Below are 16,004 nucleotides of genomic sequence, written 5' to 3' on the forward strand. Positions count from 1 at the left end.
CGTTGAACATTTCCACTGAGAGGATGGGAGGTAGCCACTGACAACGGTGAAACCCTTGCATAAGCTTGCCATGGAAAGGAGTAAGAAGGATTGGATGAAGACAGTAGGAAAGCAGAGAGACGGAAGGGACAAGAATCTTCATACGCTTATCTGAAATTCCCACCAATGAACTACATAAGTATCTCTATCTTTACCTTTATGTTTTATTCATCATTCATAATCATTTGAGTTTGCCTGACTAAGATTTACAAGGTGACCATAGCTTGCTTCATACCAACAATCTCTGTGGGATCAACCCTTACTCGCGTAAGGTTTATTACTTGGACGACCCAGTACACTTGCTGGTTAGTTGTGCGAAGTTGTAGTGATCACAATTTCATGCACCAGCAGCCAAAGTGATGAATATTGGGTTGTGTTTTCCTTTCTACCTCCCATTGTAAACCATACCAACGGTAATATTTGTCATTCATAGTCTTTGCCAGTTATATGCTATTTATGGCCTCTTTGAAAGATGATGACTGCTCAACCAAGTCGCTTTCCTAGGTTCCTTACCTCCTTACTGGCCCAAATAGTTCTAGATAGTCCCGGCAAGTCACCAACAGTCCCAGCTACCCCTTGCACTACTCCAGAAGTCGCAACAGGCCCCTGCACATCTTCAGCAGTTCTTGCTGGCCCTGACTTGTTTCCAGCAGATACAGATGGCCTTTCTTTAGTCTTCATATTATATTTCCACAAGTATTATTGTAAAAAGCTTAGAGCTTAGTAACTTTAGCTTAAGGGTGAGTCTTAGAGAAGTAGTTTATCCTTAAATATCTCATAATATCAAATAATATCTTCTATAGGTTATTTATGTTCTAAGCTTGATAAATATTATCTATATGCTCAAGCTTGTGGGGAAGTGATGAAAGGAAAAGGAGAGGGCGATAGTCAAAACAGAGAGAATGCGAGGATAAGAGCTTGTTAGTTCACAGCTGTCAAATAAACATGATGATAGAGCAAAGTAATAAATTTCTGAGTAATTGACACAATTAGTAATAATGTTTCTCTCATTTGTCCAGTTACCCTAATATTTCTAGCTGAATAACCAGGAATAATATAATCAAATTCAAAATCTAGAAAAGATAAAGCCTTCACAATTTTAGAACAATATCATCTGATTCCATACTGCACAATGTTTTAAAAGAAAATTTCTTCAGGTAGAATATGGACTAATCTCAACTACTAATGAAAAGGCCGCATAGATCTACCAATCATTCACTTTTACTCAATTATATGATTTACTAACAATGAGAGATAACTATTATCAAATTATTAAACAATTAAAACTACCAATAATCAAATATTTCATTGAGATCTTTAATTATTTCTACCTTCAATAATAATAATACTACTATTCAAAACCCAACATGAATAATTAAATATTTAAATAAATAAATACGACAAGAATAATAACAGCCAAGTGTTATTAAACAAAAATGAACTTAAATATTAGCATAGGTCCTACTTTTACCATAAATAAATAAATAAAATTTAAAAATATAAGAACTTGAGATGAATTTGAAACAGTACATTGACTTTTGGGAATAAGAGAAGTTAGAGGAGTGCCATTAGAGGGAAGTATCTTAGCTTGAGTGCATTGTTCTCTTTTGCCGTTACAAAAAAAGAAGTGTGGATTCTGCATAAAAGTGAAAAAATAAAAAAAGTCAAACTTCAACAATAAGATATCTAAAGCAAAATATATATAAAATAAATAAAAAAGAAAAAAGAAAAGGGAGAAAAAAATAGACCTAAGGATGAGAGGGGTGTGGCCTTGTGCTCCAAGTGAAGAAGCTCCTTGCTCCTTTCTGCCATGGAGACTCTGGCAGTTATGACTTGTGAGGAAAACAAAGGTTCATGGTGAGACAAACACAAAGAGAATAAGGAAAAGAGTAAAACCAACATGGTCCCCGCCCCATCCCCCATTTTGCATAACTTCCCAGTCCCCACACAGTACCCTTATCATCAACATCAAACTAAGTGCATATTTTGTTAACCAAGGAAACAGAACAGTATGTAGTTTGTGATTCTCTCCACAATTAGAACACCATGACAATTGTAAAATCAAAATAAAATCAATATCCAGAATGCATAAGAATGATAAAGAAGCCAAAATAACTTCTGCCTATAACCAATCAACAAAGAAGCCAAAACAACTTCAATTTTTCAAGCTTTTTTCCAACTAAGTGCATATTTTGTTAACAAAGGAAACAAAACAGTTTGTGATTCAACCCAAACAAGCTGTTTCAATTACAAGTCCCATTCTCCTTTTTAAGTTTTAATAAACAAACACACGGTTCTCATAGCGTAGAGTTCAATTGACATGCAATCAGAGTAAAAAATCAATCAGAACAAAAATAGAGCAACACTTAAGAGCATGAGCATTGAGCACAAAAAAATGACTTCTGAACAAAACAAACTCAGAGTAGGCATTAAAAATTAAAAAACGAAGAACAAAACATGATTTCTGAACATTGAGGAATGAGGAGTGACCACTGACCAGTGAGTAGTGAGCATTGAGGATTGTTTAAATGATTTCTGAACAAAAAATAAAAAAATGAAGAACTACAGCAGTGTGTAGATCTAAAGCTAATCATTCAGTATTTCAATATGATTTCTGAAAATAATGAAAAAAACGAAGAAGCTTCACGAGCATGACAGACAAGAAGCCATTACCTTCGAGGGATGAGCATGACAGACGACGGCGACGAGCACGACGAGAGAAGGCGGGCAAAGCGCGACTAAGTAGCAAGAAGAACGGATGGGGAACAGGGGAACGAGGAGAGGGGCTGGAGCACGACGAACAAACGAAGTTTTTGGGCGTGACGGTCGGTGGCAGCGGTGGAGGAGGCTAGGTTTTTTGGGGGGAAACAGGAAGAGCTTTGTTCTTTTTGAGGGTGAAGATGTGAAGTGAAGAGAAACTTAGAGTGATGAGAGGACTCACTATGGTCTTGGAGAAGAGCTGAGGAACAGAGGAAACCCCGCCCCGACCGGGTAAGGGCGGGTCGGGTACCCGCGGGTACGGGTACTGCTGCCATCCCTAATGACAAGTGACGGGTACCAATTCCTCACCCAATCCCGGATCAGAGTGGATATCTATGGATTTTCAAAGAAAAATTTAAAAAAAGGGACTTAAATATTCTTCAACCATATTACAAGCATAATCTTCATTGTCGTCAAGACTTAAATCGAAATAAACATTGTCTTTATCCGTAATTCAAACATAGTTTAAATAGTAATAAACAAAGTTTCAGAAGACAAATTGTCATACTTGAGAAATAGACAAATTCATGTCAAAAAGTACACAATCTACCCTTAACTAGTCTAATACAACATAATGCATATGCTAAAAAATAACAATCAAACTAAACCTAGCTGCCAACAGTTCATAAAAAGGTTAAGTATACTTTTTGTCCTAAAGTTAGTCAAAACTTTCAAAAATAAAACTAAATTTTATTTTGTTTTAATTTTGTCTAAAAGTTTTCAATTTGCATTAAATTACCCCAACAGCTAAATTTTCAAGAAATTTATGACCAATTTAGCAATAATGTTTGACAATTAGGGGCCAGTTGCTTGTGTGAAAAGGTTACTTAAGAAATTATTGCTGAATTAATCCTAAATTTCTTAAGAGATTAGCTTCCTGGTACATTTCATGCAAATCAAAAACTTTTAGGAGAAAATTGAAATAAAATAAAAGCTGATATTTTTCAACCTTTTGACATACTTCAAGACAAAAATATACTTGACCCTTAAAAAAATACCTAACCTAAACCAAAATCACAGCTAAACTTGTATCAAAAAGACCCAACCTAAACCTAAAATCATATTGTATCATCAAGAAAAAGAAAAAAGAGCAGAGGTAATGGCAACGGCTTACCTGCCGGCTGCAGATGGACCGTAAATTGGCCACGGAATGGGAGGGGTAATGCAGTGGGACCGTGACAGACTGACAGCGACAGAGAGTGGCACGGCGAGTCGGCAAGATGCGGAGGCTCAGAGGAAGAGGCGAGGCCACAAACCGAGTGGTGAGAGGCGATGTCGAGGGACAATGGAGACGAGGCAGTGGCGGCGAGGAGGTCTGAGAGGTGAAGCAGAGACGTAGAGTGAGTGTGAGTGGATGAGAGAGTAAGGTTGCTAGAACTGAACCTGTCAAGTGACGGGTTCAAAGGTTTTTCCAACAGTGGCAAAAAGACGTTGGCGGCGGCGATACGGGCAAGCGGGAAGAGACGCTTGCAGCAACCAAAGGGGGAGAGACGGGAGCAGCGACGCAAGAGGTGAACGGCGTAGGAGATGTGGAGAATAGAGAAACAATACTGGCGGTGGTGCCTCTGCTAGAGCTGGAAGAGAGAAAAGGGGAAGGAAGGGGAGAAGAGGGAGGCGTCGGCCGCGGGGATTAATGATTTAGGGTAATTTTTAACCTTTAAACATATAAGCTTGAAAAGACACTTAAAAAATTTGGATATTGAAGTAGGATGAGTGTTATATTTTATTGTGATAATTTTTTGTATTTTTTTAAATTATGGAAAGCATACAAATCAGTTTGATTTTTATTTAAAATATTTTAAAAATTTGGGTTACACATCGGACCCACTGATTTGTGTATAAAAAATTTAAAAATTTTGGAGTACACAAATAGGACCATCCGATTTGTGTACTCCAAACTTTTTTAATTTTTTAAACACAAATCGGATAGTCTGAGTACAAAAATCGGACGGTCCGAGTTCGGTAACTCTTAAAAATCGGGCGGTCCGATTTGTACTCTGTAAATTAAATCATCCCACATTTTAGAAAAGGGAGGGGCAACGCAGTGGGACCGTGACAAACTGACGGTGACAGAGAGAGGCACGGCGAGTCGGCAAGACGCGGAGGCTCAGAGGAAGAGGCGAGGCCACAAACTGAGTGGTGAGAGGCGATGTCGAGGGACAGTGGAGACGAGGCAGTGGCGGTGAGGAGGTCTGAGAGGCGAAGCAGAGACGCAGAGTGAGTGTGAGTGTATGAGAGAGTAAGGTTGCGAGAACTGAACCGGTCAAGTGACAGGTTCAAAGGTTTGTTCAACAGTGGCAAAAAGACGCTGAGTAACAAAAACAATCGATTGTTTTTGGGCATTCATTCGATTGGAAAGTATAAACAATCAATTGGTTTAAGTGAAAACCATTCTACCTTACAACTTTCAATCAATTGTTTTGTGATACACTGTAATTCAATCGATTGAATTACAATTCAATCGATTGTTTTGATAAACCAATCGATTGAATTTCAAGGAAACACGATTTGGAAGCCATGGACGAACGTCACGAGATCAAATTTAATATTTTAATCGACTGGAATGGCCAAAAGCTTTATTAGGATCAATAGAGAATATAATTGGTTGTTGTTTTTGTATTTAATTATTAATAAATATACTAGATAATTGATAAAATAATAATTTATCAAATAAAAAACAATTTTTATAATTAAATAAAATATATGGGATTAATTTGTAATTAAAATTAGTTCAAAGACTATGTAGCAATTGTTAAAAAAACTCTAAAAACATGTTTTTTAATGGGACCATTAAGTGATCCAAAGGTTCTGGAACCACCGAATCCTGAGCCAACCCAGGTAAGCGGGAGAGACTCTTGCAGCAGCCAAAGGGGAAAGACGGGAGTGGCAACGCAAGAGATGAATAGCATAGTAGATGTGGAGAACAGAGAAACAATGTCGGTGGTGGTGCCTCTGCTGGAGTTGGAAGAGAGAAAAGGGGAAGGAAGGGGAGAAGAGGGAGGCGGCGGCAGCGGGGGTTAATGATTTAGGGCGATTTTTAACCTTTAAACATGTATGCTTGAAAAGACATTTAAAAAAATTGGATATGGAAGTAGGATGAGTGTTATATTTTATCGTGATAATTTTTTGTATTTGTTTTTAAATTATGGAAGGCATACAAATCAGTTTGATTTGTGTTTAAAATAATTTAAAAATTTGGGGTACAAAAATCGGACCCACCGATTTGTGTTTAAAAATTTAAAAATTTTGGAGTACACAAATTGGACCGTCTGATTTGTGTACTCCAAACTTTTATAATTTTTAAACACAAATCGGACAGTCCAAGTACAAAAATCGGACGGTCCGAGTTCGGTATCTCTTAAAAATCACGCGGTCTGATTTCTACTCTATAAATTAAATCATCCCACATTTTAGAAAAGGGAGGGGCAATACAGTGGGATCGTGACGGACTGACAGCGACAGAGAGAGACACGGCGAGTCGGCAAGACGCGGAGGCTCAGAGAAAGAGGCGAGGCCACAAACCGAGTGGTGAGAGGTGATGTCGAGGCATAGTGGAGACGAGGCAGTGGCGATGAGGAGGTCTGAGAGGCGAAGCAGAGACGCAGAGTGAGTGTGAGTGGATGAGAGGGTATGGTTGCGAGAACTGAACCAGTCATGTGATGGGTTCAAAGGTTTGTCCAACAGTGGCAAAAAGACATTGGTGGCAGCGACACGGGCAAGAGGGAAGAGACGCTTGCAGCAGCCACAGGGGGAGAGACGGAGCGGCGAAGCAAGAGGTGAACGGCGTAGGGGATGTGGAGAACAGAGAAACAATGCCGGCGGTGGTGCCTCTGCTGGAGTTGGAAGAGAGAAAAGGGGAAGGAAGGGGAAAAGAGGGAGGCAGCGGCAGCGGGGGTTAATGATTTAGCGTAATTTTTAACCTTTAAACATGTAAGCTTGAAAAGACACTTAAAAACTTTGGATATGGAAGTAAGATGAGTGTTATATTTTATCGTGATAATTTTTTGTATTTTTTTAAATTATGGAAGGCATACAAATCGGTTTGATTTGTGTTTAAAATATTTTAAAAATTTGGGGTACACAAATCGGACCCACCGATTTGTGTTAAAAAATTTAAAAATTTTGGAGTACACAAATTGGACCGTCTGATTTGTGTACTCCAAACTTTTTTAATTTTTTAAACACAAATCGGACAGTCCGAGTTCAAAAATCGGACGGTCTGAGTTTGGTATCTCTTAAAAATCGGGCGGTCCGATTTGTACTCTGTAAATTAAATCATCCCACATTTTAGAAAAGGAAGGGGTAACGCAGTGGGACCGTGACGGACTGACAGCGACAGAGAGAGGCACGGCGAGTCGGCAATACGCGGAGGCTCAGAGGAAGAGGCGAGACCACAAACCGAGTGGTGAGAGGCGATGTCGAGGGACAGCGGAGACGAGGCAGTGGCGGCAAGGAAGTCTGAGAGGCGAAGCAGAGACGTAGAGTGAGTGTGAGTGGACGAGAGAGTAAGGTTGCGAGAACTGAACCGGTCAAGTGACGGGTTCAAAGGTTTGTCCAACTGTGGCAAAAAGACGCTGGCGGCAGCGACACAGGCAAGCAGGAATACACGCTTGCCGCAGCCAAACGGGGAGAGACGGGAGCGGTGACGCAAGAGGTGAACGGCGAAGGAGATGTGGAGAACAAAGAAACAATGGCGGCGGTGGTGCCTCTGCTGGAGTTGGAAGAGAGAAAAGGGGAAGGAAGGGGAGAAGAGGGAGGCGGCGGCCGCGGAGGTTAATGATTTAGGGTGATTTTTAACCTTTAAACATGTAAGCTTGAAAAGACACTTAAAAAGTTTTAATATGGAAGTAGGATGAGTGTTATATTTTATCGTGATAATATTTTGCATTTTTTTAAATTATGGAAGGCATACAAATCGGTTTGATTTGTGTTTAAAATATTTTAAAAATTTGTGGTACACAAATCAGACCCACCGATTTGTGTTTAAAAAATTTAAAAAATTTGGAGTACATAAATTGGACCGTCCGATTTGTGTACTCTAAACTTTTTTAAATTTTTAAACACAAAACGGACAGTTCGAGTACAAAAATCAGGCAGTCTGAGTTCGGTATCTCTTAAAAATCGAGCGGTATGATTTGTACTCTATAAATTAAATCATCCCACATTTTAGAAAAGGGAGGGGCAACGCAGTGGAACCGTGACGAACTGACGGCGACAGAGAGAGGCACGGCGAGTCGGCAAGACGCGGAGGCTCCGAGGAAGAGGTGAGGCCACAAACCGAGTGGTGAGAGGCGATGTCGAGGCACAGTTGAGGCGAGGTAGTGGCGGCGAGGAGGTCTGAGAGGCGAAGCAGAGACGTAGAGTAAGTATAAGTGAATGAGAGAGTAACGTTGCGAGAACTGAACCGGTCAAGTAACGGGTTTAAAGGTTTGTCCAACAGTGGCAAAAAGAGGCTGGCGGCAGCGATACGGGCAAGCAGGATGAGATGCTTGCAGCAGCCAAAGGAGGAGAGACGGGAGCGGCGATGCAAGAGGTGAACGGCGTATGAGATGTGGAGGACAGAGAAACAATGCCGGCGGTGGTGCCTCTGCTGGAGTTGGAAGAGAGAAAAGGGTAAGGAAGGGGAGAAGAGGGAGGCGACGTCAGCGGGGGTTAATGATTTTGGGTGATTTTTAACCTTTAAACATGTAAACTTGAAAAAACACTTAAAAAATTTGGATATGGAAGTAGGATGAGTGTTATATTTTATCGTGATAATTTTTTTGTATTTTTTTAAATTATGGAAGGCATACAAATCGGTTTAATTTGTGTTTAAAATATTTTAAAAATTTGGAGTACACAAATCGGACCCACCGATTTGTGTTTAAAAATTTAAAAATTTTAGAGTACACAAATTGAACCGTCCGATTTGTGTACTCCAAACTTTTTTAATTTTTTAAACACAAATCGGACAGTCCGAGTACAAAAATCGGACGGTCTGAGTTCGGTATCTCTTAAAAATCGAGTGGTCTGATTTGTACTTTGTAAATTAAATCATCCTACATTTTAGAAAAATACCATAGTAGATCACAATTTAGAAAAACAACATTGTTAACCCAATATTAAAAATAAAAATGTGTGAAAAGTGTAAAATGTATATTTAACTGTAAGATCAAAATTATTGTAAAATATTAAAAAGAGTTTATTGAGTTATTTGAATTAACAGAATAAAATAAATACTACAACTGTTTTTGAGAGACCTGTATAAAAACTAAATTTTAATATGTAAAGGTGAACTGTGAAGTCGTGAACAAACTTTAAATAAATAGACTTTCCGCATCTCCAGACACCAAAACCAAGGTGGGAGCCAACTTCCAATCACAGAAAGATAGACACATGTCAAAAAATACATGGACAAAAAATATCTACTCTTTTAATTTTATGCAAATTTATATATAAAAAATATTATCTATACACTAAAATCAGTTATAAATGTATTATAAATATATGTGTGGTTTAATTTTATTTTAATGTGTATTTATATTTGAACATATATTTTATACTGTGACTGACTTTGAAGACTAATTTTGATATACAGTAGCATTATTCTTTACAGATCTACATTATAATTGACCTTAAATTTTTTCCATTAAAGAAACACTTCCCCATGTATCACTTCTTATTCCTAGAACACAACTGTTCATACCCTGGGTCGAGCTATCCTACCCGGGATGTTCTACAGACAAAGCGACCGACCTTTTCAGGTCAGGATGACCCGACCTCTTCTCAAAGAGCTCGGCCAAGTCACAGGAAAGCCCAACAAAGGGTCCAAGTAGAGGAACACGTCCCAAATCCAAGGGCAGCCCAAAGCCTGTAGAGATAAAAGCGGTTCCCTTGATGATAAGATGACCTCACTTGAAGATAAGATAAAGATAAGATAAGATAACTAACTTATCTTATCTAAGAAGGTCATTCTACGCCATTATAAATACACTGGAGCACCCAGGTATAACTCATACTTTGATTCTACTCAATACCTGCTTAATACCCTTGCTAACTTAAGCATCGGAGTCCCTTGCAGGTACCGCCCACCCTCCGGGGACGAAGGATCAGCACCATCACCAAGTCGGGCACAACAGCCCCGACCAGCACAGAAGATCTCGTCCGAGATCGACCTACAGTTTTAGATAAACCCCTGGAACAACAACCATGAAGATCTTTCTTTCTTTAAGGACATTGTCCTTTCTATGTTGCCTTCTCTTCGCTGCTAGTAACTTAGCATCTGAATCACACGCTTCAGTAACTTCGTAGGAGTTCCAATACTTCTATGATGAGCATAGCATTACCATAGACATCGAAGGCAACTACACAACCAATAGCACCTACCATACCAACCTCAACACTCTTACGTCAAATATTCTCAACAACAAAGAAATCGATTACGGTTTCTACAACGTCTCATACGGCGAGTACCCAAACAGAGTGTACACCATTGGACTATATAGAGGAGACATTAAGCAGGAGCAGTGCCGAACTTGCCTAAACCAATCCAAAGCCAATCTCACGGCGGTTTGTCCGAATCGCAAGGTAGCGATCGGGTGGTACAACGATGAACTATGCATGCTGCGATACTTGAATCGCAGCATATTCGACTGGATGGACAATGGACCGGCTTATTACAAGAAAAGCGAAAAAAACGCCATGGATTTGAATGAGTTCAATACAAAATTGAACGATTTGTTGAATGGCTTGAAAAGCAAAGCTTCTTCTGGTGACTCTCGGTTAAAGTATGCTGTGAGAAACTTTAGTCTTCCCAATTTTGATGATCTTGTTTAGTGCACGCCTGATTTGTCTAGAGAAGATTGTGATAACTGCATAGCTCAATCTATTGAAAGAATATCAAAAGATTGTTGTAAGGATAGCATGCGTGGTAGGGTTATTAGGCCAAGTTGTTTTATGAGATTTGAGACATCGTATCAATTCTAGGGGCCAACAGCGTATACGCCACATTCGCCGCCAGCATCTTCGCCGCCCACCACCACCTCTGTAACTAACCCGTCTTTAGGAGGTATTTACTATCCGTGATAAACATAAAAAAAGTAAAGTCCATAAAATGCATTATGTCCAAAGGAGTTGTTCAAATATGTCATGCTGTGTTGGCTACCTTAATTATAGTATTTTAAAAAATATTTTTAAAATTAAAATAATATTCTTTTATTGTTAAAGAAAAAATTTAGGAGCCATCTACGACCTAAGCCAACTTAATTCAATCATTTATATTTCTAATTTTAAAATTTAAAAAATTAGAATGGTGAGAGATTTTTTTTATAACATACTTTTTGTTTTTCAACTAGTTGATTCTAGTTGGCTATCCTCCTAATTAGTTTTCTAGCAAAACTGTATTGTTAAATAACACTTTGTATAGAAAGTATTGTTAAAAAAGTGTTATTAAAATATAAAAAAATATTACTTTAATTTTAACAATACATATATAGTCACTTTAATCATGGTAGCATAATTTTATTCTTCTCTTCTACTGTTAAATACTTGTTCATCAAGATAAATTCACTTTGCTTTCTTTCTTTGTTACACTATCCGAACTTCTTATCACTGTATCAACCCTAGTAGCTTAATGCACTTTTATTATTTTTTAAAAAAATATTAAACTTTATTACAAGTATCTAATTAAGAAATTGATGTTAATCTTATGTCCCACTAAGGATTATATATGAAATTTTGCAGGAAAAAGCCACACTTCAGTACTAGTCATCGCCATAACAGTACCTATAGTGGCTGTGATTATGTTCATGTTTATTTTTATCCACAGCAGGTATCTAAGAAAGAGGAAGCAAAGGAAAAGCAATTCAAGTGAGTTGAAATGTTTAATTTGATCTATGACTTCATTCAATGTTTGATTTAATTCTTAATAGCAATTTTAACATGTAGGACAAATTTTTATTTGTGTTTTTTCTAGGTTTTTCTTCTCCATTATTTTCACTTTTTTATAAGATAGAAAAAAAATATTCCGCTTAAAATAGAAAACTTTTTATACATACTTCAACTACCAAACAAAATTATGTATTGTTTATCTCTAACTCTCTTTTAATTTGTGTTTGAAAAAGCAACTTCTAAACACTGCTTAATACTAAAAAAGTACAATGTATTCTTATAACATAAAAATATTCACTTTTTTTCTTTATATCAATTTTGGGAATTACCCGATTAATTTAAATTGCCATCCATGTCAAACACCAAAGGATGATAACACTGAAGATATGAAAATTGTTGAGTCATTACAATTTAACTTGGAGTGTATACGAGACGCTACAAATGACTTTTCTGATGCTAATAAGCTTGGACAAGGTGGATTTGGGGTTGTTTACAAGGTCAGTTATAGTAGTAATATTAGATAGGTGAATTATAGGATCGCTATGATATGATTGTGGTGGCAATGAAAGTTTGATAAAACACCAAAATAAAAAGTTTCAAAACTTAACATCACATTTTTTATTTGATCACACTTTTTTTTTCAAATTAAAAAGTGTAGCCAAATAGTAAAAAAAATGTGACTTTAACTATAATTTTTAAATGTTACTAAAGTGTCATAACTACTATAATAATAGTGACAAATAATTTCTGGCTATATATATTGTATGTTTTTACTTGTTAGGGTATTCTCACTAATGGACAAGAGATTGCTGTAAAAAGGTTGGCAAGGAGTTCTGATCAAGGAGACCTAGAATTTAAGAATGAAGTGTTGTTACTGGCTAAGCTTCAACATCGAAATTTAGTTAGCCTACTTGGTTTTTGTTTGGAAGGAAGAGAAAGGTTACTCGTCTATGAATTTGTACCTAATAAAAGTCTTGATTACTTTATATTTTGTAGGTTTAAATACCTCTTTTTTTTTCATTTTGGTTTCAAATTAAGTTTAATGAGATCATTTTAAAGTTTATATGCTTTGATTATATACATGTGTTGATCCCAGCAAGAGAGCAAATTTGGATTAGGAAAGCTGCCACAGAATCATTGGAGGTATTGCTCGAGGCCTTGTCTACCTTCATGAGGATTCTCGATTGCGTATTATTCATCGTAATCTCAAAGCAGCAAATATTCTTTTAGATGAAAAGATGAATCCTAAGATATTAGATTTTGTTACTGTGAAACTATTTGCTACAAGTCAAACTCACTCTAATACAAATAGAATTGTTGAAACTTAGTAAGTATATATTAAAATCTACTTAGTTTTCCTTTAGTATTAATATCATTAAGCTTACTAATTGACACTATGTTACCTATCTTATTATGTAGTGGATATATGGCACCTAAATTCAATTTTATGGACTATTTTCAATCAAGTCGGATGTGTATAGTTTTGGTATATTAGTTCTTGAGATTGTAAGTGGCAAGAAAAGCAGTGGCAATTGTCAGAGTGAGAATCCAGAGACTCTCATGAACTTTGTAAGTCATCACTGTTTTCTCATTATGCCTTCCTTATCTATTTGTACCTTAAGAGTTACCACACAGACCTAATAGCAAGGGCTCGGAAGATTAATTGTTAGCACAAATTAATAAAAGGATACTAATCTGAGAAAATTCTTGCAGGCATGGAGAAATTGGAAGGATGGGACAATTTCAAACATTGTAGATACCACATTAAGAAATAGTTCACAGAATGAAATAATGAGATTCATCCGCATTGCTTTACTATGTGTTCAAGCAAATGAAGCTGATAGACCAACCACGGCTACAGTTTTACTCATGCTTTATAATCATTCGATCACATTCGCAGTACTATCAAAACCTGCATTTTTGCTGAATACAGGATCAAACACATCGACAAAAGGACCAGCACATGAATCAGTCAATGAAGCCTCAATTACTGATCCGTATCCTCGCTAGTTTCAAAATACTACGTTTAAAAATTGAAATACATTTTCCTTTAATTTTAGAAAATGTTATGTCAACTTTGCTATATACTATATAGGTGCTATATTTGGGTTAATATACTACTTTATTAGACAAAGCTGAAAAATACATAAGGAAAATCATCCCATTCATGAAATTTATTGGTGACTATCTAAGTTTGCAACTTCATACCTATTTGAAACTACTACACTATTCATTTTGTTATCAATTGCTAAATTTAATTTTGATATCAGTGTAAAACAGTTTTGTACTTACATCCAATTATATAACCCGATATCAGCAAAAATAATACTTTTCACATTAACCATGTAAATGATCATTCAAAAAAACAAAAAATGAACAACTGCATAAAATGTTTACACTGTCAATGCATCAAAATTAAACTCATCACTTGCTATAACTTGTAGTAGAAACACGGCTGTTTTGAAAATTAACAGGTTGCATAAATTAACATATTGCATGGAAAATGGCTCTAAAAGTTAAAAACACTAAAATTTAGCAAGAGCATATCTGCCATTAAGGGCATAAATACATGCGTAGCTCATTGAGGAGTTACCACTAAATTAACTCAGATATGGAGGCTGCTATTGTTTGATCTCAAACATAAGCCAAAATTAAAAAATATATTCCTACCCTAGATGTAAAAGATGCATTTTGATTCTTGCTGATATCATCTTAGTAAGTACATACAACAATATACGCCAACTCATGCATCTAGTTCTCATAACCCCTTACCAGTTACCACACACCATCGAGTTCAGGAGAGCTCAACTATCCTTGCTCGTTTTTTGGAATTATGATTTCCCTTTCGTTTTTCATCATCAAGAGATGAAGGCTTTCTACCATCATTTCCAGCATCACCACTCCTGATTCCATCATCCTCGTTATCATCTTCAGTACTGCTTTCATCTGAATCTGTGTCTGTGTCTTTGCCATCAGTGGCCAATGAAATCGCAGGCTGACAACTAGAAATTGTTGATTCAGTAGCAGCCACAGCCTCAGGCATATTAAGATCCGCAACACCAAGCATCAAATCCTTAAAAAGAAAAAGATTGAGCAAAAAAACCAATGCATTAATCAACTATTTATAGGTCAGTAGCACGAATCATACATAGAAGATATGACATGGATTGAACAATGAATTACCATTTCAATAACTTTGGATTCATTTCCAGTGAGCTCTTCAATATTGTAACTCTCAGGATGATCCTACAAATTTTCAAAACAAAGCAACAAGAAAATAGATAGGAGAACAAAGGGAGAAAATTGTTGTGAAACGATAAAAATATGGCTTCAATCAGAACTCAAATTTGATTTGTCGCATCAAGTTCCAGCCGCTTATTTGCTTCTGACATCACTCCTAAGAAATCTTTAACCTTCCCTAAAACTGCATCAATACAAAATTAAAAAAAGGTCATGTTAGGTTAAAAATATTGCAGCTCAATTTTGTGATTCCATCTTAGGGCTATGCTCTACTCAAAGTACTAGTTCAGTGATTACAACTATAATATTCACTTGTACTAAGTATTAATGATGAGCAGATAATTTATACGCTTTTTGGCATTGTTTTTAGGTAGTTTTTAGTAGGATCTAGCTACTTTTAGGGATATTTTTATTATTTTTTATGCAAAATTCATATTTCTAGACTTTACTATGAGTCTGTGTATTTTTCTATGATTTCAGGTATTTTCTGGCTTAAATTAAGGGACCTGAGCAAAAATCTGATAGGAGGCTGACAAAGGACTGCTGATGCTGTTGGATTCTGACCTCCCTGCACTCGAAATAAATTTTCTGGAGCTAAAAAACTCCAAATGGCACGCTCTTAACTGCGTTGGAAAATAGACATCCGGGGCTTTCCAGCAATATATGATAGTTCATACTTTGTTTGAGTTTAGATGACTCAAACTGGCGTTCAACGCCAGTTCCATGCTGCATTCTGGAGTAAAACGCCAGAAACACGTCACAAACCAGAGTTAAACGCCAAAAACACGTTACAACTTGGCGTTTAACCCCAGGAGAAGCCTCTTCACGTGTAAATCTCAAGCTCAGTCCAAGCACACACCAAAGTGGGCCCCGAAAGTGGATTTCTGCACTTAGACTTATTTTTGTAAACCCTAGTAACTAGTTTAGTATAAATAGAACTTTTTACTATTGTACTGGGGTCTTTTTCCCTATTTTCGAATTCATATGCCATTTACAGGGGCTGGCCATTCAGCCATGCCTGGACCATCACTTATGTATTTTCAACGGTGGAGTTTCTAAACACCAAAGATTAAGGTGTGGAGCTCTGCTGTACCTCG

General features: G+C 37.0%; 1 protein-coding gene and 2 pseudogenes across 1 annotated transcript in view; 1 reads left to right on the forward strand and 2 right to left on the reverse strand.

Annotated features, from left to right (window-relative positions):
• LOC110277203 (uncharacterized) overlaps positions 1-1,934 on the reverse strand; it is a 23,921-nt pseudogene extending 21,987 nt beyond the window's left edge.
• Positions 1,935-9,987: 8,053 nt separating this feature from the next.
• On the forward strand, positions 9,988-13,677 carry LOC107472206 (cysteine-rich receptor-like protein kinase 10; annotated as a pseudogene).
• Positions 13,678-14,267: 590 nt separating this feature from the next.
• LOC127744734 (uncharacterized) overlaps positions 14,268-16,004 on the reverse strand; it is an 81,390-nt gene continuing 79,653 nt past the window's right edge. The window contains exons 3-4 of the mRNA XM_052256941.1: positions 15,025-15,091; positions 14,268-14,744 (exon numbers count right to left, since the gene is read on the reverse strand). Coding sequence (XP_052112901.1) covers positions 14,462-14,744; positions 15,025-15,091 — 350 coding nt within the window. The 3' untranslated portion in view covers positions 14,268-14,461. The remainder of the gene's footprint in view (positions 14,745-15,024; positions 15,092-16,004) is intronic.

This window comes from Arachis duranensis, chromosome 2 (assembly GCF_000817695.3).
Source record: "Arachis duranensis cultivar V14167 chromosome 2, aradu.V14167.gnm2.J7QH, whole genome shotgun sequence".
Lineage (NCBI taxonomy): Eukaryota > Viridiplantae > Streptophyta > Magnoliopsida > Fabales > Fabaceae > Arachis > Arachis duranensis.